Here is a 23,717-nt window from a genome sequence, read left to right on the forward strand (position 1 = left end):
ATTCGACAGAATGGCGCAGCTGTGACATTCATTAGCAAATTCCTTTTTTATTTGGTCTTGTTACGTCATGTCATATTCACTTGATACTCACGTAGAAAATATTAAAAAATAAATTGATGAAAATGGTGTCTTATTTGAAACATTAACAAGGCGATGAATTTGAACCACTTTGGGTTTGCAATCGTTCGACATGTTGTTCATCAAACAGACTTTTTATGGGTGACAAATGGTGGCCATGATTTTTTGTGGAGTTTGAAAAAATCAGAAACAATAGGCATCACAAAAACAAAAAAAATCAAATTCAATATTTTAAACATTTCATCTGGAGGATCTGGAGCATGAACTTCAAGAGCATAGCATAGATATCAAGAGGAATTCCGTTTTAGAAAGATTTGAAACATTCAAATTCTATGATGTCATATAAGCGCAGAAGCATTGAGCCTCACCATTTATCCACACAGTAATTTACAATTACAAATCCTTGATAGCGCTATCCACACATTTTGCGTCGAGAAGCCGCTTGCGCTGGTGCTAATACCCGTCAATCTTGTGTTGATTTATGAAGCGTATGCTGGTAAATCGTCCGAGGTCTTTTGCACAGTGTATATAAAAAGTCTTTTGAATAAAGCTCCGAGGGCCTTCCCCGAAAGCACAAGGGTAAGACCTGGTTGGTCACAAGCTTGAGATATAATTATTGATAAACTAGCATCAAACATGTGGTGTGGCCTACGGCCTCTCAACTTGTTTTTATGCTTCTTCATCTTAGTTCTGTTAATCTTATATATTGATGTATTTTGTTGGGCTTCCACTAATTTCTGCTATGCAAAGGCAAAAAGGTTACATTTGTGATTTGGGTCATGGGTGACTTCAGGGCCTGACATTATGACCTCTGACCTGGTTATTGTTTTGCCTTTGCATGGCAGTTTTGTTGTGCTGAGCTCCCTATTGTCCCCTTCAAAAACAGTTTTGTGTTCACCTGCCATTATACTGAAGTTCAGCTCACTTTGGTGCTATGTTTGAACAATCAGCTTTTTTCAGGTTATTCATAATGGGTTCCGTTCTGACTCGTGCTGGTTGCAAAAAAGGTAAGGCTGTTATTCACAAACTTCATTAGATAGGTAAATAGTTACCAGTTTGACAAGGTTCACTGCTCTCACTTTATCATAGATATCACTTTTCTGTCTTGAGTTGAGCATTGTGGCTCAGAATGTGCTTTTCCTAAATCAAAGATCTGAATTAATGGACGAAAAAGTGAATCAATTTAACATCAGTTTCAAATGAGTCATAGTGCTGCTTCCTCTAAAATAGAAAACCAGGGTCCACTTCTTTGTTGTAGGTACTGTAGAGTGTAGCTTGCAACATATTTACCCTGTTTCCCAGGTGCGGCCAAAGGTGAATTTGTTGAAGCTGTTGTTTGCAAAGAAAATGAGCTTGCAGACAATGAGTAAGTTATTATGAGTGTTTATTTTATCTACTTTTATTTCAGTTGCATTAACTCGTGTCGTGCTGGTGGCCTGAGTTTTTCGTGTCGTTCCTGGGGGGGGGGGGCGTTTTTACACCCCCCGTCTAACTCGGCTCCTGGGCTACCAGCGACACACGGTAGGCGGCACTCGAAAGAGCATAAAAAATAATGGTGGGAATATCTCAGTCATTTTTAAGGTCAGGTCAAAGGTGAGGTCACCGACACCAGAGGTCATCAGTCATTTTTGTCAATTTCAACAATTTTGGAAACTTCCCAAGGCTTACTCGGGAACCAATAGAGCTACAGCGCCGAGGAAAAGTGCACTTGACTTTTACAGACCTTTCTGATTATTGTTCTCAGATTTGACCTCAGGTCAGCTATTTAGCCCCAAGAGGGCGAAAACTAAAAAAAAGTTTTCAGGAAAAATGTTTTTGGGTAGTAACTTTTGACTCAAGAAAGGGATGACATTAATTTTGTCAGTATTGTGTTTTCCTCGTCGAGACGCGTCGAATTAACTATAAGTTGACCTTGAAAGGTCACTTGGAAAATTTGACCTCAGGACAAAGTCATGACCTGACCAGTGACTGGAAAGGGTCATGCTGCATATCAGTCGATCCGTATCGTCGCGCTGAACACATCTTACATGTTTTCACCGCTCTAGCACGTCTCTATCAAAAGTTATAGTGATGAAAACTGCTGGTGACCTTTCAGATTTTCATGACCTGAGATGACCTCAGTCAGGGGCACACAGAGGGGTCACATGTGCAATTTTCCGATTAAGTGTGCCATGTTTACCTATGAACAGGTGTTTGAGAAGGCTTAGAACGACATTCGTCCAAAAAGCTGCATTTCAATTTTCTCCCGTCGACTTATAATGAGGTCGCAAAATTGACCTGACCTTGGGTCACGGATATAAAAAATCCGAGATGTACATTTTATATATACTGTTACTCTTATCAATCGCTGAAAGTTTCAAATCGATTGTTCGGTCGGTGTAGCTACAGCGAGCCTTTGAACTTTTTCTGAGGTAATGTCACTTCACGTGACCTGGTGACCTGACCTTCAACGACCTGGGTCTGAAATTTTCACAACATTTGCGGAAAAGATGCATGAACAGGTGTACCGAACGGCGGCGTTGCGCGCCGCCGTTTCTTAGTTAGTCGCGAAAATCTGAAGGGGGACGTGAAACGCTCCCCCCCCCCCCCCCCAGCACGGCGCGGGTTAAGCTATGGTGGATTTATATTCTCTTTGTGTTTTTTTTTCACACAGTTGATATCACTGAGCTACTTGAGTCAATTTCCCATGTATTCCTGGCGGGGGGGGGCCTCAGGAGCCCCCCCCCCCTGAGGTTTTTTGGTTATTTCTCCCAAACGCGTTGAGCTAGGAAGCTCAAATTTTCTGACTTTTCCTAAAAGGCTTCTACGCAACATGTCTGAAAAATTTGAGTTGATCTGACCTCAGGTCAGGTCACCAGAGGCGGTTTTGTGACCCTACCTCAGAAAAGTTTGCAATCACGCCAGAGCTAGAGTTTTTGACCGATCAATTTCTTCTCTTCAGGGTTTAGTTAGGGTACCAGTATGTGCAATTTGTATATCTCGGAATTTTGATATCGGTGACCTAAGGTCAGGTCAATTTCGCGACCTCCCCATTATAAGTCAATGGGGGAAAAATCAACTCCCTGTTTTTACCACTAAAACGGGTCGGAATGGCCCCATATACCATACATGACTTCATATACGATCAACCTTCACTACCGTGAGGTCTGTTTTGCTGTTGGGCAGCTGTGAGGTCATGTGACGTCATCAAAGGTCACCAAAGGTTTTTGGCCAATAACTCCGTACAGGAACAAGATACAGACGCGTGGATGGTCTCATTGTGTTCAGCTCGTCAAGACGCATCGAATGATATACATGATGACCTCGAGGTCACGTGACCTGAGGTCAACCTTTGACCTTGACCTTTCGAGGTCAACATATATATCATTCGATGCGGATTGACGAGAGGATCACGATGATGCCCTTAGTTTGTTCCTATCTTGACTAATTCGAAAGTTATTCGAGAAAAACTCTCCATATCTAGCGCCGCCATTTTGACTTTTTCGACCCCTGTGACGTCATCTTTGACCTGACCTGAAAATGACCTTAGTAAAAATTGTAGATCTTGGCCGTGCGTATCCGATGCCGTTTACCGCTTGTCGCTATCTTGCTTCGTTCTCGAGATCTCAGGGGGGGGGGGCCGAATCGGCCCCCCCCCCGCCAGTTTCTTGTCCCGGCGGAGCCCGCCAGGAATAGGGTTAAATGTTAGCAGCACTGGATTTTATCAGCCAGCTCTTACTGCTCCTAATATGTAGCTACAGCATTGAACCATACGGATCCATCTCATCTTGGTTCGTGGTGGTGACCTCATCTGACCTCACCACCAGACTGCGGGTCTGTGACCTGGCCGGCGAGGGTAAGGTGCTGGTGGTGAAGCATGAGGGCAAGGTCTCCGCACTGGGCACCAAGTGCTCCCACTATGGCGCGCCGCTGGAGAAAGGCGTGGTAGCCAACGGGCGCGTGCGCTGCCCGTGGCACGGCGCCTGCTTCAGCCTGGCCACCGGTGACATCGAGGACTTCCCGGGACTGGACGGCGTGCCATGCTACCAGGCGGTGGTGGAGGCGGACGGCGGCGTCCGTGTGCGCGCCCGACGCGCCGACCTGCAGGCCAACAAGTGCTCACAACAGCTGGCCGGTCGGAAGGAGGACGGCCAGGACGTCATTCTGGTGCTCGGTGGAGGTGAGCGGAAGCCGCGGTACAGCGTGCGATCAGCGCGATTGACTCAATAAGGGCGCTCTGGAAACCCGGAATCATAAGATTGTTGTTGCTTTGATCGACGGATTCTGCTTGTAGGGTGACCGTGTACCTCATTAAATTGACTGTCGTTCTATTAATTTACATATTTTGTCGTCAACCACTTTCGGGTATTTTGTATTCGCCGATAGTCTCCGAAATATTTCACTCACGCTTCTATTCCTGTTGGATGCTCAATGTCCCAGTGGGTTAGCCTGATGACCCACTCACGCTCCGCTGTTCCTACTGGCAGGCGGTGCCGGCGCCAGCTGTGTGGAGGCGGTCCGTAAGAGCGGCTTCACAGGCCGCCTCGTACTGGCCACACGGGAGAAGCACCTGCCCTACGACCGGCCCAAACTCAGCAAGGCGCTGGATATGGACGCCGAGAAACTGCGGCTCCGCACACCGGAGTTCTACAAGGTGGGTGCTCGGTGGCGACGTGGGGCGGGAGTCCCGATATGCGAGTTACGAGGGCTCACTGATGTAAATATAGCTTAGTAGGTCGTTGACTGAATGATGGATATGTGGTAGCATGCCAAAGGTACGAATCACGAATGACTGCCTGAAGTGGGAGTTTATCATTACGCTACACGTTTTGTACCTTCGAACGTTTTACTCTGATGAATTGTAGCTCGTTAGTTGCGTTTGCACGTAATGCTCGGTACCTGTCGAAAGTTTTGGAATGTAGTATTTTGGCCGCTCATTTGTCGAACCCCTAACCTTGCCCACATCTAACACCTCGCTCGACCGCTTCCTCTGTGTCAGGCCGCTGACATTGAGGTTCTGACGGAGCACGAGGCCGAGTCGATCAGCGCTGAGGAGAAGAAGGTGCGCTTCACGAACGGCACCGAGGTCGGCTACACGGCCCTCGTGGTGGCCACCGGCTCCAGGTGGGTGGACGCTGGTGGACAAAATAAGATGAATCGCTGTATAAATTGAATTGCTTTTTGCCACTATCTATTATCTTATTTGATGTCAAGGGTTTTCACGCTAGGTGACGATGGGAAAAAGAGATTTGTTAATTTGCAATGGTCAGTTCTGAACTTGGATCGACAAGTCTAGTTTCAATGAGTGATAATGCTCTTAGAGTAATTTCCACTAATAATTTATGACCATAAATATTGACTGAAAAGGGGTGAGCAATGGATTGCGAAGGTCCCCAGAGGCGGGTGATAGTAGCCGACCGCCGTCCGGTGCCAGTTGTGGTGACGGGGCCTCGCACAGTCCGCGACGCGTGACGCCCCGGTCCCGGCAGTGACAGAGTTCCGTGACGCGTGTACGGGTCGTGAGTCGTGGACTCGTAACTCGGTCCTCCTGAGTGGTGACGAGTGATGACGCTGTGGGTTGCTGCGCTGTGTGCGTTTTTGTGGTTTGCACGCTGTTCGTAGCTGCATGTACGGTGCCATAACTGTACCGTAATTTGGTACAATTTGGTGTGGCTGGCTGCTCAGATGCCATGGGAGATTCATATTTTTATCAAAGTCGGACGTGTTTGGTGCGCATATTTATTTTAATGTAATAATTTTAATCCTGAGACTTCCTGCAAATGATCACTGGTAATCATTGTTAGGTAGTCCCGAAAGATCACGTTCAATATCGTTGCTGACATCCTTGTGCCAAGGACGACCGTGTGTAACCCAGCTGCAGTTCAGAACTTTAACCAAATCGTATCGGTGTCAATTCCTTCGGATACGTCCTACCGTTGAAAATTCCTGCCTTTGCTTAGTGTAACCCCCCTCCACCCGCAGGCCCCGCACTCTGGATTGTCCCGGCTCGGACCTGGCAAACATCTGCGTCCTGCGCAGTCCCGACGACGGTAACGCTATCGCCGGCCTCATCCCCGGCAAGAACGTCGTCATCGTCGGCACCAGCTTCATCGGTGAGCCATTCGGAGGGAGGGCTACCATAGAGTTCTGCTGGAGTTTTATTTTATTTTTACATGTGAAGCCCAATGATTGAATTGCATTTGATTGGCTGTGCTTTGTTTACAGTTTAGTCTACTGTATTTATAATGTGCCGTTCTTTTGCATTGGGCCGTATTCAGTATGCAGGCTCTTCATTGAAGAGACAGTTAATTGAAGAGTCTTCAATTAACTGTCTACGATATAACCCTATGGTTTACGAGTTATATGGCTGAATATAAATTGGACAATTTTGGCACATTCCTAATGACTGATTGAACGACAGCTACTAGCTAGCACTAACTGTCGCGCTGACCCCGGTCCGGACACCGTCTGTTCGGACAGGCATGGAGGCGGCCTCCTACTGCGTGGGCAAGGCGGCCTCCGTCACCGTGGTGGGGCCGGGGGACGTGCCCTTCGCACGCTCGCTGGGGCCCGAGATAGGCGCCATGCTGCAGGGACTGCACGAGGAGAAGGGAGTGGTGGTGAAGAACGGTCTGAATGTCACCGAGTTCAAGGCCGGGGAGGACGGCAAGCTGGCACAGGTGGGTGGGATACGGACTGGCGCGATGGTTAGGTGTGGATAGGATGCGATTGAGCGGGTCTTTGTAATAAGGTGGGTATATTACATCTTTAAATATCGTGGAGTTCAGGATTCAAACATAAGAATGGCAAATTTTACGTTGATTTAAAAATAATTTAAGGAAATTAAATACTTTTTCGTACTCTGAAGGAACAATTTTGTCACACACGTGTCACCTACGGCTGTAACTCTGCGGTTGCCGTCGGCATTATCTTTATCATGCAGGTTTTTGCTATTTCAATGTTTATCGCCGATGATGTGACGGTTTTCTAGTCGCAAGAAAATGCCGACTAATCGTGAGATTGGCTCACCAGGTCTCATCTCGCACTCTGCCAAGTGCCACTTCGGATTTTGCCCGTCATGGTATCTACTATCTACAATACCATGGCTGTAGTATCTACAATAGCACAGCCATGAGCCACACACACTGGACACACTGTATGGGTATGCTGTATGAGCAGGAGCAGGATGCCTTTTTACATACATGCTGGGCTAGCATGGCTTGACACGAATTTTGAAGTGATCACCAGCTGATGAATGGCCTTCGTCCTTCAGCAAATGAGAAGACGTGATTTCTGCTTCAAATGTGTCGCTCAGCCGTTACTGCCCTGTGGCCGTTACTGTAAGGTTTACTTCCATTTTCACCACCAGGTGGTGCTGTCTGACGGCACGGAACTGCCGGCCGATGTATGCCTGCTGGGCGTCGGCGCTATCCCCTGCACGGAGGTGCTCAAGGGCGTGGTGGACCTGGACGAACGCGGCTATGTCGTGGTCGATAAGGTAGGATGATGATTGATGGACGAGGAGACAGGGTAAAAGGACCAATTTGCGAATTATTGCAAGTTCATTAGATTGTTTGCCTTCAAAATAGCAAAACGACCTCTTTAGTCGGTGCGTTCTAAACAAGCCCCAATAAACAACATGATGGATCCCAGTGATCCCTAAGTCGTGATGCCATCGATGCCTCTACTTTCTTTACTCAAGAGTCAAATCATCGAAAAGTCAGCCTGCTCCGCTCTACCACCGACTCCATCTCACTGACCTCCTCCTCTCTCCCCTGCAGCACCTGCGTTCCTCCGTGGACAGTATTCTAGCCGCGGGCGATATCGCCTCTTTCCCTCTGTCTCTGGCGGAGGGGCGGCGCGTGGCCATCGGCCACTGGCAGCTGGCTCACTATCTGGGCAGCGTGGCCGGACGGAACGCTGCTGGAACACAGACGGAGGTTAACACGGTACCGTTCTTCTGGACCATGCAGTACGGGAAGAGCGTACGATACACAGGTGAGTGGCGAGAGGTGGGGTGGATTGGCGTGGGCACAAAGGGTGTGTAACATTTTGGCGATAATTGGTTTGGATGAAGGGGAAGGTTGTGTCCGTCTTTCTTTTTATTTGTTTAATGGAGTTGGTTCGAGCCATAACCAATTGGTGCCTGAACATTGCAAGATGCCTATCATTTGAAGATTGTCGTAGGTTTAGCCATGGGATGTTCCAGAAGTGACCGGAATGTTTGTGGCTATTTTATAACTTGCTTAGCTTAGCTTTAACGAAAATCATGACGTGCTGTTTTATCAGATTCACAAAACGCCAGCTTCTACACCCCATTTCAAACTCTCCCCTCCCCGACAGGCTACTGTCCCTCGTTCGACGACATCATCTACGACGGCGACGTGGCCGGTCAGAAGTTCGTGGCGTTCTTCTGTCACGGTGACCAGGTGCAGGGTGTGGCCACTCTGGGTCGTGACCCGGCCGCCGCTCAGTGGGCTGAGCGGTTCAGCGCCGCTGGCTGCCCGAGCAAGCAGAGCGTGAAGGATGAGCTGGCTGCGGCCGCTGAGGGTGAGCCTGCCGCTGAGAAGCAAGGCGAGTGAGGAGAGGCGGGTGTAGGGTGGAGTGCGGTGTGGAAGGATGTGAGAAAGGTGACCGGAGAGAGTCGAGCCGTGAATAATGATTTTCGAGATGGTCACGTCAGTTTGAAAGATATCCAAAGCCAGAACATAGAGCTTGTGTTACGATGAAAGATTGCGCAGTTAGTTCGGCCGCCGAGCGCGGTTGGAGGCCCCAATTATTTACCACTTATTCAGCAGCGTTCGGGCTGCCCGTATCGATTTCAGGTGATGGTGTTACACTTTCACGATGTGATTTTCGAGCACCGATACCTTAGTGATAGAAAATACTCTGTTCGTTCTACTGGTTTTTGCTGCTGTTATGCGCTGGACGATATTGGCTTGGTTGTAGTCACTTGTGCTGTTCTGTAGATCCCCTCTGTTATTAATGCTAATTCCGTTTTAGTTTTGTCTTACGCATTTTATTTTTGTCATCGTTATTTTGTTATGCGTTTATGTTATGCCCATTGGATCTATCTATGCCTTGTTTTCTTTGATTCCCAGTAAAGTCGACCTGTTATGCTTAGAACGTCATGACTTACAGCCCCGTTGTTTGATGCGCAATTTCGCTTACCTTGGCGTTTGCAGATATTTATTTCTTCTTTTGGCACAACATGGGCGTTACCAAGCCGTCGACCTCACGAACAAACTGTGCCTTTGTTGTAACTGGGACGCTATTTAAAGTTTGCATTGCAGATGAGCCGGTTATATCGGCTTTAAGCCTCATTGTTGTTCAGCGATCAGGGCTTTTCAGACCTCGTGGTCGTCTTGCCCAGTTATCTCGAAAACACCTCATGATATCCTGGTTGTGGTTCGTGTTGTGTCCGAGGTGGTGGTGTCTCGTCCTGCTACAGTGACGCCGAATTGATGTCCAAGAATTGACAGCTGCCAGTGTAATATGTGCTACAATCAGATGTCTCTATTACTATTTTGCCTTATGTGGTGGAGAGGACAATGACAATCTTGTACACCGGTATTTTATATTACTTCATTCTGATACGGCTATTTTGTCGATATTTGCATCGCGCGGTCTAGGCCATAGTAACGGTTGTGAATTGTGATGTCAAAGGACCAAATGTTTGTAAATTATATTTAGCCGCTTGTAAAGGTATTACATATTGCATTTAACTGAATATTACACCCCTTCGTGACTCGTGATAGCATACGTTACCAAGTAACCGTGCTCTGAGAACCAATATATTTGTATAAGCACCTTCAAATGGCATTTAGTCGAGTGTCGATCGCAATTGAAGCTGAAGGACAAAGGGTTGGTGAACGCTGCGCGGTATCCCACCGACCCACCAGAAGACTGCTTTCACTCGATGACTGGGAACGGAACGGATGCATAGGTATAATCATTCGCGTCTTCTGGCATGTCCATCAATCTAGCAGCAGACTGATATTCGCGAATCTGCTGCTGACATTCAGCCGAACCGAAAATGCTGCTCCGGCAGCGACTTTGTGCGCATCGTAATCAGGACGTTACGCTCTCTCTGCCAGTACTGAGTACTGACCAAGTCGCGCGTCTCTAGCCAGCCACAAAAACTCACAGACATCTCGATGTTTATTTACAAAACGCGTGTAATGATTAAACCCCATTCATCGGTGACGACTACGTCGCTTTCAGATCGACCATCACGGTGCTAGATTATGGTCGCGAGTCGTGGCACCACTTCGCAAATCCCATGGTCACATGATTCATAAGATGTATGAACTGCGTGACCGGTACAATCTTCCGACACCGTGCGATACCGAAGGATGCCCTCTGGCACAATGTCCATTGTCCCCTTTGGTGTGACACCGGAGCCACCCGTCTCTCAGCAGGCCACCTTGGCCTTCTGGATGGGCAGCAGCCCGAAGCGGCGCTTGATGGTGATCCTTTCTCGCGAGTACTTGTCTTCGGGCGAGAAGCGGGCCGGGTGGGCAGACGTGGTGGGTCGCCCGTCTTCCGAGACCTTTTTCAGGGTGTACACCCGGTTACCACTCTCATCCTCAGTGTACATCAGGTACATGGTGGCAGCGGTAAAGTGCGGTCTGTAATAAAAGAAAGCAGCATATTGATGACATGGGAGGAGAAAGCTTCTGCAGATAGCTTCTTGAGTAAAGGGTCTGATTACTCGAAAGGGTACCTAATGACCTTTACTTAAAAAAAAATACTTAAGGTGTAGGTCCTATGATGTGGCAATAGATGTGGCTTAATTTCACATCGAGGTGAATCAGGGTGAGAATTGAATAGGTAATTAAAAGTGAAGGCTGTCAACACAATACATTAAAGGGACCCTCCCACCTTCAAAAAAGTTAATGAATTGGCATAAAAGTGATGTAGCGTGAATCACAAAGAGCGAAAATGAACATCTACCAAATTTTACCGGAAAATATTCACCCGTTTTCGAGATATAAGACTTTTATTTTTGTTTACTTTTTGGGAAATCCGCTGTTTCTATGACGTCACATAAAGGTTTTCTTTACGTCGGCATTTGGAAGCAATAGTTTGGTATCAAAGTGCGACAAATATTGCGCGAATGATGCGTTTATCTTATCAAGGTCAATATATGATGGCCAATGAAGGATTCCAGGACAATTCTTCTTATGGCATTTCTTCGTATCGCAATTCTTCGTCTGCAAATCTTCGTCAGGGCATTTATTCGTATCGCATTACTTTGTCTCGCATCAGGGTATATGAAAATCGGCTCGCATTTCTTCTTCAACGCAAATATATGCAAGAGTAAGCATTGAGGGACAAATAAATGCACCGACGAAGATTTGTAGACGAAGAAATGCGGACGAAAAATTGTGCTACGAAGAAATGTCATGCGAGGATTTGTTCGGGTACCATGACATTTATGTGATTTCAAAGTCAAGGTTCACAGCTGATTTGCTAAATCAAGCCAAGAATCCAAACTATCAAAAAACTATAAATATTTGTTTGTCTGTCACAGAGGTCTCAAGCGATATAAGGTTTACATATGTTGAATCAAAAATCTACTGCCACAACTCACATCTCCTGCCTTAGTTTATCATTGTTGTTTTAACTTGCTTTCAAGAGAAACGGAAGCCAGTATCTGATATCACTTCAGATGATTGTTTCAAGATCTGAGTTCAAATGGAAATAAAAGCAAGATCAAGATGAAACAGGGATTATTGCTGTTAAAGTAGTTTGGCCATGATACAACAAGCACATAAATCATTAGCCAAATCAAATACTGGTTGGTTTGTCAAGATGTTTGTTGTCTGTCGTCTGTCGAGCTGCTATGAACACTGAACGCTCTCACTCTTACTTTGAAGAGAGTAGTTTAAGTTGAATGGTAGTGAGCTGTAATTAGACAAAGCAGCTATTCAGTGCTCACATCAAGCCAGGCTAGGAAATGGCATCAACTGTGGTGGGAGGAAGCAGGTTCGGCAGCCCTATATGTTGTAAACTTCTGTTGTGTCTTGTGTTTGATCAACTGATGTTTTCTGCTGTTTTGTGCAGTGATAGTAGCAGGTAACTGCATGCTTGTCAAATTATGTGAATAAACGAATTCATAACATTGCATTTTTCTCTCCATGCAAGGAACAAGTAAGATGTTGTAGAAAATGTAATAGAGGGCTGCATTGCTGATTTTGCACTTTATCAGAGCTTTATTTAGAATTGCTTTCCTGAAAGCTACACACAGACCACAGTACTGAAATTCACAATGTCATAGCTTTTGGCAGAAAAAAAGAAAAGACTTACCTAGGTAAAATTGGCTGAAAGTATGGCAGAGCAGGTCTTGATGCGTATGCCCATCCGTGTGCTTGCCGAAGCCGAACTGACTGCAACACATTAACTCTGACCCACCATGGTGGCTGGCATATCCTGAACTTTCACCACTCTAAACAAGACAACTTTCAGCCCTCAGCATTGTATTAAAACACTGTACATGACACTCAAAATTTGTTTCAGTGCCATCCACGGACAACATCAGTCGCCATTCACCAGGCCAGTAAAAACAGAATAGATAATAGCTTCAAACCCATGTAGTCAGAGTTACTAGGTCTGCACCTCAAAACAAAATCCAGGTGACATTCACCACGCCAGTAAAAAACAGGTACTTAGGTAACGTAACAGCTTCAAATCTGGTAACATGTTGGTCGGACTTTACACTACCATATTTACATGGAATAATATGATACCAAACAATAGTGCAACCATTCTGGATAACAAAAGTGTATGATAAAATTAATTTAGAAAACTTTGGCAGCATGATTTACGAGCACAGGCAGCCTGGCAGGTGTTACCTACCAGCCTTCTCAATGCTCGTAAAACCAACATTGTGGTTTTGATTTTTCCTTACATGATAACACACTTGGCTGCAATGGCACATTTAATTTAATACTGTGAAAAGACCAGTTATAACCACTTCACAAGCACAATTGCACCTCATGCCGACATCCTTTACCAAAGACAGTCAGCAGCGTCTTTCGTCAAAACTGGATGATCAATCCCCTTTCAACTGTTAACATCAAAAATATTTCTTCATGGTGTGATCTCCATATGGAAACCTTGCAGGAAAAGAATTAATGTCAATTGTCAGCTCTTCAAAATTTCTTTGGACTTTAACTTGGAGTACCATATCCAGTTTGCTTTGATATTTTGTTTTTTATTCCATGTTGAAGTTGAACACCAAGCTCCAGATATAGCAGGCAGCTTGATCATCTTCGGCCTTGGTATAATATCAGTCCAAGTTCCAGTGGTGGGTATCTTCTAATATTCAAATTAAAATGAAAAGCAATAGGCTTTCTCAGCGCCGACGACGGATTTCACGTTGATAACAAAGGGAGCTCAAGGTCAGCAAAACTCGGGTTCAAGGAATGGCGGGCGTTGAAATGACTGCTGACGTCATCAAGAAACCGCTAATGGTTAAGAGATAGGGACTAAGCTGGTCCCACCCTGCAAGTAAAGGGAAGAAATTTCTTGAACACCATAAAGCTGCGGGGGTTGCGACCAGGATAAATGGTGGTTTCTGAGCCTGGCCGCAAACTTGGCTATCTCAACTCAAAACTAATGTTAAGGTGGGATGGTCCCTTTAAGTGATAGAAGAATGACTGCATCTCATGAGATGAGCTGGAAACTAGAGCATTTTATGATAACCCAGGTGGCAGGTCCGTCCCTGATCCTGGCAACTAATAGAGTCAAGGAGAGGGTCACTGGCAGTGGTAGAAGACCACTGGATTGGGTATAACATGTATTGTGGGATGTCTTTGCATTTTTATGTTAAATCATTATGTTGCCCAAAAATTTTGCTCCATAGGACCTCAAAGTCTCTTAATTAAGGCTAACATTTTTTGAATGCTTGTTGATTGGCTGGTCAAATATGCAGGATTTTGATAACTAAGCCAGTGAAAACTACTTCAAGGTCCACATCTGGAATTGGTTATTTCTTCTGCTGGACCAGACTTGCATCCTTGGGCACACCTGGTGATGTAACATCATAACATGCCTTGGGAAGAGCTGTGGCTAATATGACAATGGAAATTCCCTGGATGATGGCAGTCAAAACTCTTTGCAAAAGCCAAGACACATCTCTGAGTCTGAGGTTCTAGTAGGTTGCCTTAGAAATCTGACCACCAATATCCTGGAGAAGTTTGGCTGCGTCTTTTGAGCTCGAGTCTGACTACTTCCATGGTCTCAGTCTCCAGTTCAAACGAGTTCCACTGTTATTGGAGTGAATACCTATCAGCAGTCTGAAAGACTGAAACATTGATCTGCATACTCAGCTACTAAGTAATGGAATAAATAAACTGAACTTTTTTATTGATACCATTCCACATTTCACTCGCTCATCGCTCATTCGTCGCCCTGAAGGCCTTTTGGTGGTGAAATCAATGAATGGCAGAAACACGCTATTTGTAAAGCAATGGAGAATATTTTGTACATCGTAAACGCAGGGAAAGGGTGAAGGCCTGGCTACACTATGCGTTTTCTGCGTGCGTTTTTTGCGTGTTTGCGTGTTTTGCGTGATATCGTGCTAGTAAAAAATGATATTACGTTTTTGTAGTGTTTTTTCATATTCAATTTTAGTTAATATAAGAATTGCATTACCTTTTATACATAACTTATGTAAAAGTTTTATTAAATATAGCTTTCTTCTAGAACGATATTACGCAAATCACGCAAATACGCAAAAAACGCACGCAGAAAACGCATAGTGTAGCCAGGCCTTAACAATACAACAAAAAATGATAATTAATCACAGATACTCACCACAAACCCCTCTTAGCCTCTCTTAGCTTACCCGAGAGCTTACCCACGTGTGTAAATATAAATGTAATGGCGCACTTCTGCGCCGATAAATGGTCTGCTCATTCTGGATGAAATAGAAATACGTTCGCTAGTCGAACATTTCTTCTAGCCTACGATTGGTCGTTAAGTCCAAAGAGCAGAAGTACTTCACTCCCATTGGCCAACTACGTGAGCATTATACTTTCTTCTCATTTAGAATACGATCTCATACATTTCAGCGCTTCCACGCGTTTTTGAGTGAAGACCGTAAAGACCGTAAAGACGATTGTGATATTGAACTTTCTGAAGGTAAATTATAAATTATTATTTGATTAAAGCTCACCTAAATCAGAAAACCTGCTAGACAAGGTAATCAACTTCTAATTTCAGTCATTGAGAATATTCATAAGCACTCATGGCTTCATCAGATTAGGGCTACGGTGATTGTTTCAGTTTCTCAGGTCAAGGTACTTTTTTAAATCATTTCAATTTCATCGTTTGGGATGGCGACAGTTTTGTAAACTTTTTGGGAATAAATACGTCTTACTTTTATTAGCCCCGCGTTCGATGTCTCGGACGACGAAGGAAGATTCTCTGTCGTCCTGCCAATCCCGTTCAAGGTCAGCGGGGCTCGGCTGTAGGGAAGAAAGTAAACTGGTTTGGAAATTGGGGATCTCAGATCAAAAGGCTTCAAAGTGGAACAAGAAGTGGAGCCATGCCGCATGTTAAAACATACTTATACTTATACTTACTTATACTTATAGTATGCGGAATTTAGGAAGGCCTTACGGCCTCTTGGATCCGGACGTGACGAGCTATGTGTCAGTGTGTCACTGCATCAGTCATTGAAGTGTAAGGTGTACTTGGCGTGAGCCCAGTGTTTGTCAAGCCTGGCCTTGAAACTGTTGACAGAGGGCGCATCGACCACAGCAGGGGGCAGAGAGTTCCAGTCGTTTAGGACTCGTATGTTGAAGGCGTTCCGCCGCACCCTGGAGACAGCTCTTGGTTTGGACAGTTTCCACTTGTGTCCCCGAGTTCTGGTCGTTGTTGCCGCGGTAAAGAATTGGGATGGGTCAACATCCACTCCCCGTCGAAGCACCTGGTAGACCAAGATCATGTCGCCCCGTCGGCGCCGATAGTAGAGCGATGGCAAGTCCAGGCTCCGAAGTCTCTCCTCGTATGGCAAGTGGCGGATGCTGGCAACCAGTCTCGTGGCTCTCCGCTGTACACGCTCAATGCGCTTCTGATCTTCTCGGTTGAAAGGTCCCCACACCACGTTGGCGTACTCAAGGTGGGGGCGAACCATAGTCCGGTAGAGCATTGGAAGTGTAATCTCGTCAATGACTCCGAAAGATCGTCGGATGACAGTCAGGATGTGCGACGCTCTGGCTATGACAGCGGCGGCCTGTTCCCGAAACTTGAGCTGGCTGTCTATCTTGACTCCCAGGTCCTTTTCCACCAAAGTCTGTTCTAACTGGGTGTCTCCCATGTGGTATATATGATTGGCGTTTCGAAGACCCAGGTGCAGGGACTTGCACTTCGACTGGTTGAAGGGAAGCTGCCAGTTTTCGGACCATCTCAGCAGAGCGTCGAGGTCTCTCTGCAAGGTTACAGTATCCGCAGCCTGACCGACACTTCTATAGAGTTTTGTGTCGTCTGCGAATAGCTTAAGCCCTGATGAGACACAGGCCGGCAAGTCATTAACAAAGACCAGGAACAACAAGGGACCTAGAACCGTCCCCTGTGGTACGCCGCTGGTAACTGAAACCCAGTCCGACTTTGTACCATTAATTGTCACGCGCTGCTGTCGGTCAGTAAGGAATGCCCTGATCCACTCGAGTAGGCGACCCCCAATACCACAAGATTGGAGCTTCAACAGTAGGCGCTGGTGGGGTACCGAATTGAACGCCTTACTAAAGTCCAAGTACAGGGCATCGACCGGGTCTCCTTCCTCCAGTGCACGGGTCCAATCTTCAACAGTTTCAAGAAGCTGCGTAGAACACGACCTCTTCTGTCTGAAGCCATGTTGCAGGTTGCTCAGCTGATCAGTATCGATGAGGAACGTCATCATCTGGTCACGAACCAATGATTCAAGGACCTTGCATGGCACGGCCGTCAATGTCACTGGTCGGTAATTTGCAGGGCTGTCCTTCACTCCCTTCTTAAAAATGGGGACGATCTCATCCCTGCGCCAGTCGCTTGGTAAGGTGGAGTTGTTCAATGAAGAACGGAAGAGGCGCGCCCATGGTTCTGCCATAACCAGTGCCGTTTCCCGCAGGATGCGAGGATGCAGTCCGTCCGGTCCCTGAGAGCTGTCTATCTTTAGGTTCAGCAGTTTCTCCCTGACCGCACCAGTGCTGATATCAATGTTGGTCAGTGGGGGTCCAGGGTAAACAGGTGGTGGTGCCGGCAGAACGGGGTCCTCGGTCGTGAACACACTGTGGAAGAAGTGATTGAGCAGGTTAGCCTTATCACGATCCCCACGAATCATCGTTCCGTCCTCTGCTTTCAAGTCCTCCACTCTAGTCTTGGTCCGTAGTCGAGTGCCTGCATACCGCCAGAACCCTTTAGCGTTCGTTCGTAGATTCGTCGCCAGATGTCTCTCGAAATTCGCCCGCAGGTTCCGAGTGAGTGTTCGGAGCTTGTTGCGCGCACGACAGAATCGGGCATAGTCGATCGTGTCTCTGGTTTGCATGTACTGCAGCCACAGTGTCCGTTTTTGCTTCTTTAACCGAATGGCTTCGTCATTAATGTAGATATTCTTGTTTTTCCGTTTTGACTTGGTAAAGGGTATGCAAGTGGTAGAGTGTTCCAAGAGTTTGGCCTTGATAAAATCGTACATGGCGTGCGTATCTAGAGACGTACTTGATGGCCACTCTACTTCAGACATTAATTGGTTGAGCAGTGTGAAGTTACCCTTGTTGAAACTGAGGTGGCGCTCCAAAGACTCAGTGGGAGGACAGTAGCATGCCACTTGGAACTGGAGCATGATGTGGTCGCTTGTCCCCAAGCCAGAGGGCTGTTCACGGGCCCTGTGTGCGGTTGGACCGCACACAGCCTCCAAGCTCCGCCCACTGCGTCCCTACGTCAGCCTTCCGTCACCGCACACAGCGACCGCTGTGGCCGGTCGGGACCGGCCACAGGAATCCGTCCACCGCACGCAGCCGTGACGTCAGAGCCGCCTACCCATCCCCTACCCCCACGCCTGCTGGACGCACCGCACACACCGCACGCAGCAGTGTGCGGTGCCCGTGAACACCCCTCAGGCAGATATTCCAAGTTCTTAACCATGGCCTCTTCAGATGACAAGATTAAATCAAGCGTGTGGGGTGTTTCACCGAGCCTAAATCTGGTAGGCTTGTCAACATGCTGGTAGAGAAATGCATCGTTCAACAGGTCAGCAAACCCATGTGAACAGTGCGAGGGAGGGGCTGAGGAAAGACCCACTTGCCAGTTGATCTGCGGCAGATTGAAATCGCCTGCAATAATTACATGTGTATATCTAGAGCTGGTAGCCTGCTTGAATAGAGATCCAATCTTGTTTAGATCTTCTTCGGCAGAACCAGAGGGGCTTCGATAAATACAGCCAAGTAAAACATGAAACATAAAGGTCATACCTGTAGCAGGAAAATGAACTCACTAAGTGATAATTAGTCAATCATTTTTTATACTGATGATGATTGGAAAATGCTTAAAAAATAGAATGTGGAGGTTCAGCTAGTTACCTGCAAAGTGCAAACTGCAATGGTTTCCATGATCACCATATTGATTGAATTACTAGGATTGGACCTGTGCCACAGTTCACCAAAAGCAGAAAACTTGCCTGTGCCACAGGTCCAATCCTAGCAATTCAATCATTATTACGATCACAGAAACCATTGCACCTTGCAGGATGCAGGTGGTAACTAGCTGAGTGTTCTCATTCTATTTTTTTAAGCATTTTCCCTGCGCTGATACTGAGTGGGTTCCTATCTTGTGCCTTTTGTTCAGTTTTTTTAGGTTAAGTATCTTCTGTGCATTATTGACAGCATTTTGTTTGCAATATGTTCTTAGTTCTCTGAGCATAACTAAAATAGTATATCTGATAGGTTGATACATTTCTTCACAGGCATTTTGCTCTTCACAGATATAAAACATGGCTCCCAGGTCCAAGCCCAAGCCAGGAGAACCATCTTCTTCTGATGCTGCAACACCATTATTGCCAGAAAGGTGCATAGATCATAAAAATAAGAACATAAGAAAGGAAAAATGGAGGGAGCTGAGACTTCAAAAGAACAAGGTATGTTGATGATTATTGTTATTCTATTTTCAAAATATTATTTTATCATCTGGTTGCTTTGAGATGGTAATTGTTCCTAAGCACTGAGCTACTGGCCTAAACTAACCACTACAGATGCTGAATATTTCAGTATTTGAAGCAGCCAACAGTTCATTTTTGTCTGGTACCTATTATTTAACCCTTTGCTGCTCCACCATGGCATGTGCTCTTTTTTGCACTCCTTTATTAGTCCACTGACCATAAATATTCTACTTGTTTTGTCATGTCCCCTTCCCAGTCCCCTGCATGTCCACTGTCCCTACTTCATCTGCCCCTCAGTCCTGTATCATTGTTCCTTCCCTCACATGTCTCATTCATGTGCCTCTCACTGACATGTCAGCTTACAGCATCATTTCTTGTATGTCTTTCCCCTCAGCTGTGCCTCACATGTTCTGTCCAATCCCTCTTACACTCATTCTAGCTTCTCTCATGTCCCTTACATGCTGCTCCCTCATTTAACCCTCTCTCTCTCTCTCTCTCTCCAGGAAAAGCGCGAGGCGCGCAAGAAGCGCCAGAAGGTACGCGAAGAGCTGGGCAAGGACGCGCCTCCGGTGCTGCAGCCGCACACAATCGAAACGCTGCGTATTCCGGACGTGACGACCGTGCAGCCGGACGATCTGGAGACCCAGCAGGCCGACCGACTGGACGAGTTTGGCGGCTACTTCGGCCGAGAGGCGGCGCCGCGCGTGCTTCTCACCGCCGGAGACTTCCCGTCGCCGGTCGGTGGGAGGGCGGGGGGGACCGATTCACAGTACATCCAGCGACCAGCATGCCATTTCCAAGCAGTCTGGTCGCATAATTGGGGCGAACGACAAGTAATTTGTGCTATTAATGTATGCTATTTTGTTTTTCACTGTTTTCTACTTCTCACATATCTGACTACTAACTTCGTTGAATCGAAGCACTATCTACATCAGCCAGCTTTTCACTAGAAATGCATCTTTTTTCTGTTGAAATGAAAAGCATCATGATTGATGGCTAATGCCTCAGGCTGTTTAACTAACGTTCGTTTGTTGTCTTACAGAAAACTCGTGACTTTATGAAGGAGCTCGCCCTGGTGATCCCCAACACAGAGGTGCGCCTCCGCAACTTCAGCTCCGTCAAAAAGACGGCTCGCGTGGCCGCCGCCAAGGGCTACACGGACCTCATCTTCATCAACGAGGACAAGAGCAAGAAGGTGATGGCCAACGGCCTGCTGCACGTCCACCTGCCGGACGGCCCGTCAGCCCTCTACCGCCTGAGCAACGTCAAACTCAGCGCCGAGATGCGGGTACGTGTCGCCGAGTTACCTCGGAGTTGGTCGGCCGTCCGAAATCGGCAGTGCTTCCATGGTCGGTGGAAAATCATAATGGGCTGGTAACTGGGTTTCAGAATCGAAAATAAAACATTTGTACAGCTAAAAGCATAACAAGGCGAGTAACTGTTCTCGCAAGATCCGAAATATTGGGATTAATGGCTTAATTGGTGTTGTCACACCCAATTAATAACAGCTAGCATACAGTGAGTTGACAGATGACAGACGTGTTATAACACTTCGCAGTTGTAGTTGCGCTATCACTGCATTCTCGCTTATTTTCCGTTACCAATTACCTTCGCCCTACTTATAACGTCGAACATCGCATCGTTTCCGACAGCGGATTAAGGAGTTCACCCACCACCGGCCAGAGGTGGTGCTCAACAACTTCACCACCATGCTGGGTCACCGGGTGGGCCGCATGCTGGCCTCGCTGTTCCACTTCGACCCCGAGTTCAAGGGCCGCCGGGTGATGACGCTGCACAACCAGCGAGACTACATCTTCTTCAGACACCACCGGTGAGTTTGGAGACTTGAGGCTGGTGGGAGGGACTAGGGTTCTGGTGGGACTGGGAGGTACCGCGGGTGGTTAGTTCACTTGGCACGATGGTACACAAAGCAAGTGAAACATTATCCGTGATGAGTAATTGACAGCCCATGGCGATCAAAATTGTGTGTGTTATTTGTTTGATAGGGTTCAAGGGCGGTTGACGACGGTCATTACGCATCCAATTTCTATCTACACAGCACACTGACGGCCTTTTCTCTCTCCATCGTCAGGTACGAGTTCAAAAACGAGAAGAAGTGCGCTCTGCGGGAACTGGGGCCGCGCTTCACTCTCAAGCTGCGCTCGCTGCAGAAGGGCACGTTCGACTCGAAAACGGGCGAGTACGAATGGATCAGGAAGCGCCACGAGATGGAGGACAGCCGGCGCAAGTTCCACCTGTAATCGGACGCTCAGACGGACGGACTCGAGGAAGGTGACGGGGACGGGGCGGCCCGACGCGGGGCGGGGGAGTCTGGGGAAGGGCGGGAGCTACGACCGGGTGTGGTGTGCGTTGCTGCGAACTTTGGTATGTTTGTAAACTTTGGATGGGATGAAGTTGTTTCAAAGTGGGAATGGACCGGTGAGCGTCTTGCTGTTAGAAATCATCCCGATCTGTGACATCAGCAGAAAGGTGTCACATTGGCAATATCCTTTGGAGTTCTTTTTGCTTATCCATTGACAGGATAGCGGATTGGGAAGTGCGGAGATCTGTTTTGTATTATGCATATTATAAACCCCTTGGCAGAAAACACGTATGTGCCTCTTTGCTCTTTTGGTGTATTATCCACTTCAAAATTTGAACTTCATTACGAAAGCACAGTTTCAAATAGGGACTGAAACGTTCTATCCTTTGTATCGATCAGGCTGCCTTAGCGTGATAATACAAATAATGTATGACACGATGATTTTATTTCCGTCGAAGGAATATCCTCTTCGATCTCCAGCAGACATATTTTGGCTTCAGAACGCCTTCCAAGGTAGCCGTTGGATACCAGGACACTAACAAATTCCCAGGGAGGAATTCTAACATCCCATTCACATCTGAAGCGCCGAGCTTCGGTCTGTCGCTCCCGTAAGGGGAAGGCTGGAGAACTGGGGACTGGAGCTGCCAGTACCGTTCCTGTAGAGTGTAGCATATCCTCAATTCACACCAGCCCCATGTCAGCAGGCTTCATCAGAATTCTGTCCAAACCCGGGGGATACCTCCCCGTTCCTTCGTTCGTAGGCTCCGTCGTGGGCGCATCGGTCGTCTCCAGACTCCAGGGGTGCACCCTCCTCGCCAGGTCGTCCTTGGTCTGTAGACAGACATTGATCCGAGCGTGGAGTGTGTCAAAGCAGCGACAGCCGGCAAGCTGTTCGGCGCGTGCTGGGGTGACGGGGAATATCCAGAGCAGACGGCGCATGTTGCACTGGAGGCTCACCGGCCGGCCGAGTAGGTCGTACAGCTGATCAGTGAACTGGAGATGCTGGACGGCCTCGTAGGTGGCGGGATCGTCCGACTGCTGCAGCGGCATGTCCTGCCGAGGAGGGGATGGCCACGAATCAGAGCGAGCTGGGGATTAGGGGGAGAGAGTACACACACTGAACGGACTCTGACAGCATACAATCATGACAGCTAACACGTGGAAATCGATTGCAGTATTCTGCTAACGTGGTGGAAAGTGGATTGTCTCGAGAAAAAGCACTACGTTTACTGAAAATTAAACTATATTTTGACATAGTCGCGGAGGGTGATCAAACAACCCTGTCGGCAACCTCTAATTGCTGGGCAAGAGTTGCGAAGTCTCTTCGCGCGTTAGTTTTACTCACCTCTGTCACACATTACTCACGTCTAACATCTGGAAAAGACGCATCTGCTGGTCGTAGCTTTCTTCGCTGTGGTTGAAAAAGCGGACGAAGCAGTAGTCGTTTTCGACGAACACTTCAGTTCCCTGAAATATTTGGTGCTATTATGAGACTGCATATGTGTTATGTAGGCAATGCATAGAAACATGCCATGTAGACCAATTAGTGGTGATGGGCGCAAAATGACCTTCGCAGTCGGCGCGCCCTAAAGCCCCAATAAACAACCAATTAGTGGTGCTTATGTATCAGAAAAGCTGCTCTGAATTTATGTTGCGGAGGTGACTTACCTTTTCGAAATCTTTTACGGTATTTCGAGGTTTGCAGCCCTTCTCCTGAGTCGTAAGAAACAGGCGACTGATTTCAAGCTTGGGATCTATTTCCGTTTCAACATGAATGTCGTCGTCAAAACGCTGTATTTCCAGCGAATGGGTAGACCGGTTTGCGTTATCAATAGTTGCGCTTATTACGTTTAAAACCATTAATATGAGAGTAAAAAGCATATGGAAACATATAAGGAAAATGATAGTTGCTGCTAATATGATCAAGCCTGCACCAATGTACCGACGAAGCCTATTATGAGTTATCCTTTCGCATCGAATTACATCAGATACCGCCTTCCTAAATCTTCTCGAGAAATTCCAAGCCATGCTCCTGTCCTCGCAGGCACTATTTGATGTTGAACGCCGGGTTTCTGTGTAATTTCACATTATTCCTGCGGTTGCGGTTTAATCGTAAATAAACGTCCCACGAACCAAGCCCTGCCAGACAAAGATAAACTCCCACAAACCTCTTCATAAGCAAATTAGGTGATCCCT

General features: G+C 47.0%; 4 protein-coding genes across 15 annotated transcripts; 2 read left to right on the forward strand and 2 right to left on the reverse strand.

The window, feature by feature from the left end:
* The first annotated feature begins 418 nt into the window (after nt 1-418).
* LOC122389527 (apoptosis-inducing factor 3-like) lies at nt 419-9,874 on the forward strand. 2 transcript variants are annotated; one of them, XM_043381662.1, is made up of 11 exons: nt 419-657; nt 1,039-1,085; nt 1,381-1,444; nt 3,885-4,237; nt 4,545-4,711; nt 5,057-5,181; nt 6,040-6,170; nt 6,538-6,737; nt 7,427-7,555; nt 7,839-8,055; nt 8,401-9,874. In XM_043381662.1, exons 2-11 carry the CDS (start codon nt 1,049-1,051, stop codon nt 8,637-8,639), a joined length of 1,662 nt encoding a protein of 553 aa, XP_043237597.1. In that variant the 5' UTR covers nt 419-657; nt 1,039-1,048; the 3' UTR covers nt 8,640-9,874. The 2 variants fall into 2 exon arrangements, with proteins under 2 accessions (XP_043237597.1, XP_043237598.1); XM_043381663.1 differs by having other exon boundaries at nt 499-528.
* A 331-nt stretch (nt 9,875-10,205) lies between these two features.
* Nucleotides 10,206-14,974, reverse strand: LOC122389530 (H/ACA ribonucleoprotein complex subunit 3-like). 4 transcript variants are annotated; one of them, XR_006257992.1, is made up of 2 exons: nt 14,924-14,974; nt 10,206-10,688 (listed from the first exon to the last, which is right to left on the reverse strand). XR_006257992.1 is itself a non-coding variant. In XM_043381674.1 (2 exons), exons 1-2 carry the CDS (start codon nt 14,465-14,467, stop codon nt 10,472-10,474), a joined length of 228 nt encoding a protein of 75 aa, XP_043237609.1. In that variant the 5' UTR covers nt 14,468-14,481; the 3' UTR covers nt 10,206-10,471. The 4 variants fall into 4 exon arrangements, 1 of the variants encoding a protein (XP_043237609.1); XR_006257990.1 differs by having other exon boundaries at nt 14,912-14,974; XR_006257991.1 differs by having other exon boundaries at nt 14,881-14,974.
* Nucleotides 14,975-15,009: 35 nt separating this feature from the next.
* Nucleotides 15,010-21,956, forward strand: LOC122389528 (ribosome production factor 1-like). 8 transcript variants are annotated; one of them, XM_043381670.1, is made up of 7 exons: nt 15,127-15,207; nt 18,201-18,294; nt 19,025-19,177; nt 19,702-19,935; nt 20,241-20,486; nt 20,851-21,029; nt 21,291-21,956. In XM_043381670.1, the coding sequence occupies exons 3-7, from the start codon at nt 19,034-19,036 to the stop codon at nt 21,457-21,459; spliced, it is 972 nt and encodes a 323-aa protein (XP_043237605.1). In that variant the 5' UTR covers nt 15,127-15,207; nt 18,201-18,294; nt 19,025-19,033; the 3' UTR covers nt 21,460-21,956. The 8 variants fall into 8 exon arrangements, with proteins under 8 accessions (XP_043237607.1, XP_043237604.1, XP_043237601.1 ...); XM_043381672.1 differs by lacking the exons at nt 15,127-15,207; nt 18,201-18,294 and adding an exon at nt 15,010-15,087; XM_043381669.1 differs by lacking the exon at nt 18,201-18,294 and having other exon boundaries at nt 15,099-15,267.
* On the reverse strand, nt 21,815-23,312 carry LOC122389529. Its single transcript, XM_043381673.1, has 3 exons — nt 23,190-23,312; nt 22,887-22,988; nt 21,815-22,574 (listed from the first exon to the last, which is right to left on the reverse strand). Exons 2-3 carry the CDS (start codon nt 22,908-22,910, stop codon nt 22,203-22,205), a joined length of 396 nt encoding a protein of 131 aa, XP_043237608.1. The 5' UTR covers nt 22,911-22,988; nt 23,190-23,312; the 3' UTR covers nt 21,815-22,202.
* Between the last annotated feature and the right edge of the window lie 405 nt (nt 23,313-23,717).

The sequence above is a fragment of the Amphibalanus amphitrite genome, unplaced genomic scaffold, assembly GCF_019059575.1.
Source record: "Amphibalanus amphitrite isolate SeventyFive unplaced genomic scaffold, NRLGWU_Aamphi_draft 000361F_arrow, whole genome shotgun sequence".
NCBI lineage: Eukaryota > Metazoa > Arthropoda > Thecostraca > Balanomorpha > Balanidae > Amphibalanus > Amphibalanus amphitrite.

Excerpts from the sequence above, each read along its gene's own strand:
- LOC122389527 (XM_043381662.1), top strand. The coding sequence starts at position 1,049 with ATGGGTTCCGTTCTGACTCGTGCTGGTTGCAAAAAAG. Across the intron at positions 1,086-1,380 it reads TCGTGCTGGTTGCAAAAAAG|GTGCGGCCAAAGGTGAATTT; the intron begins GTAAGGCTGTTA and ends CCTGTTTCCCAG. Across the intron at positions 5,182-6,039 it reads GTGGTGGCCACCGGCTCCAG|GCCCCGCACTCTGGATTGTC; the intron begins GTGGGTGGACGC and ends CTCCACCCGCAG.
- LOC122389528 (XM_043381672.1), top strand. The coding sequence starts at position 19,034 with ATGGCTCCCAGGTCCAAGCCCAAGCCAGGAGAACCATCTTCTTCTGAT. Across the intron at positions 19,178-19,701 it reads TGAGACTTCAAAAGAACAAG|GAAAAGCGCGAGGCGCGCAA; the intron begins GTATGTTGATGA and ends CTCTCTCTCCAG. Across the intron at positions 20,487-20,850 it reads AACTCAGCGCCGAGATGCGG|CGGATTAAGGAGTTCACCCA; the intron begins GTACGTGTCGCC and ends CGTTTCCGACAG.
- LOC122389529 (XM_043381673.1), bottom strand. The coding sequence starts at position 22,910 with ATGCGTCTTTTCCAGATGTTAGAC. Across the intron at positions 22,575-22,886 it reads GTCTTTTCCAGATGTTAGAC|GACATGCCGCTGCAGCAGTC; the intron begins GTGAGTAATGTG and ends CCTCCTCGGCAG.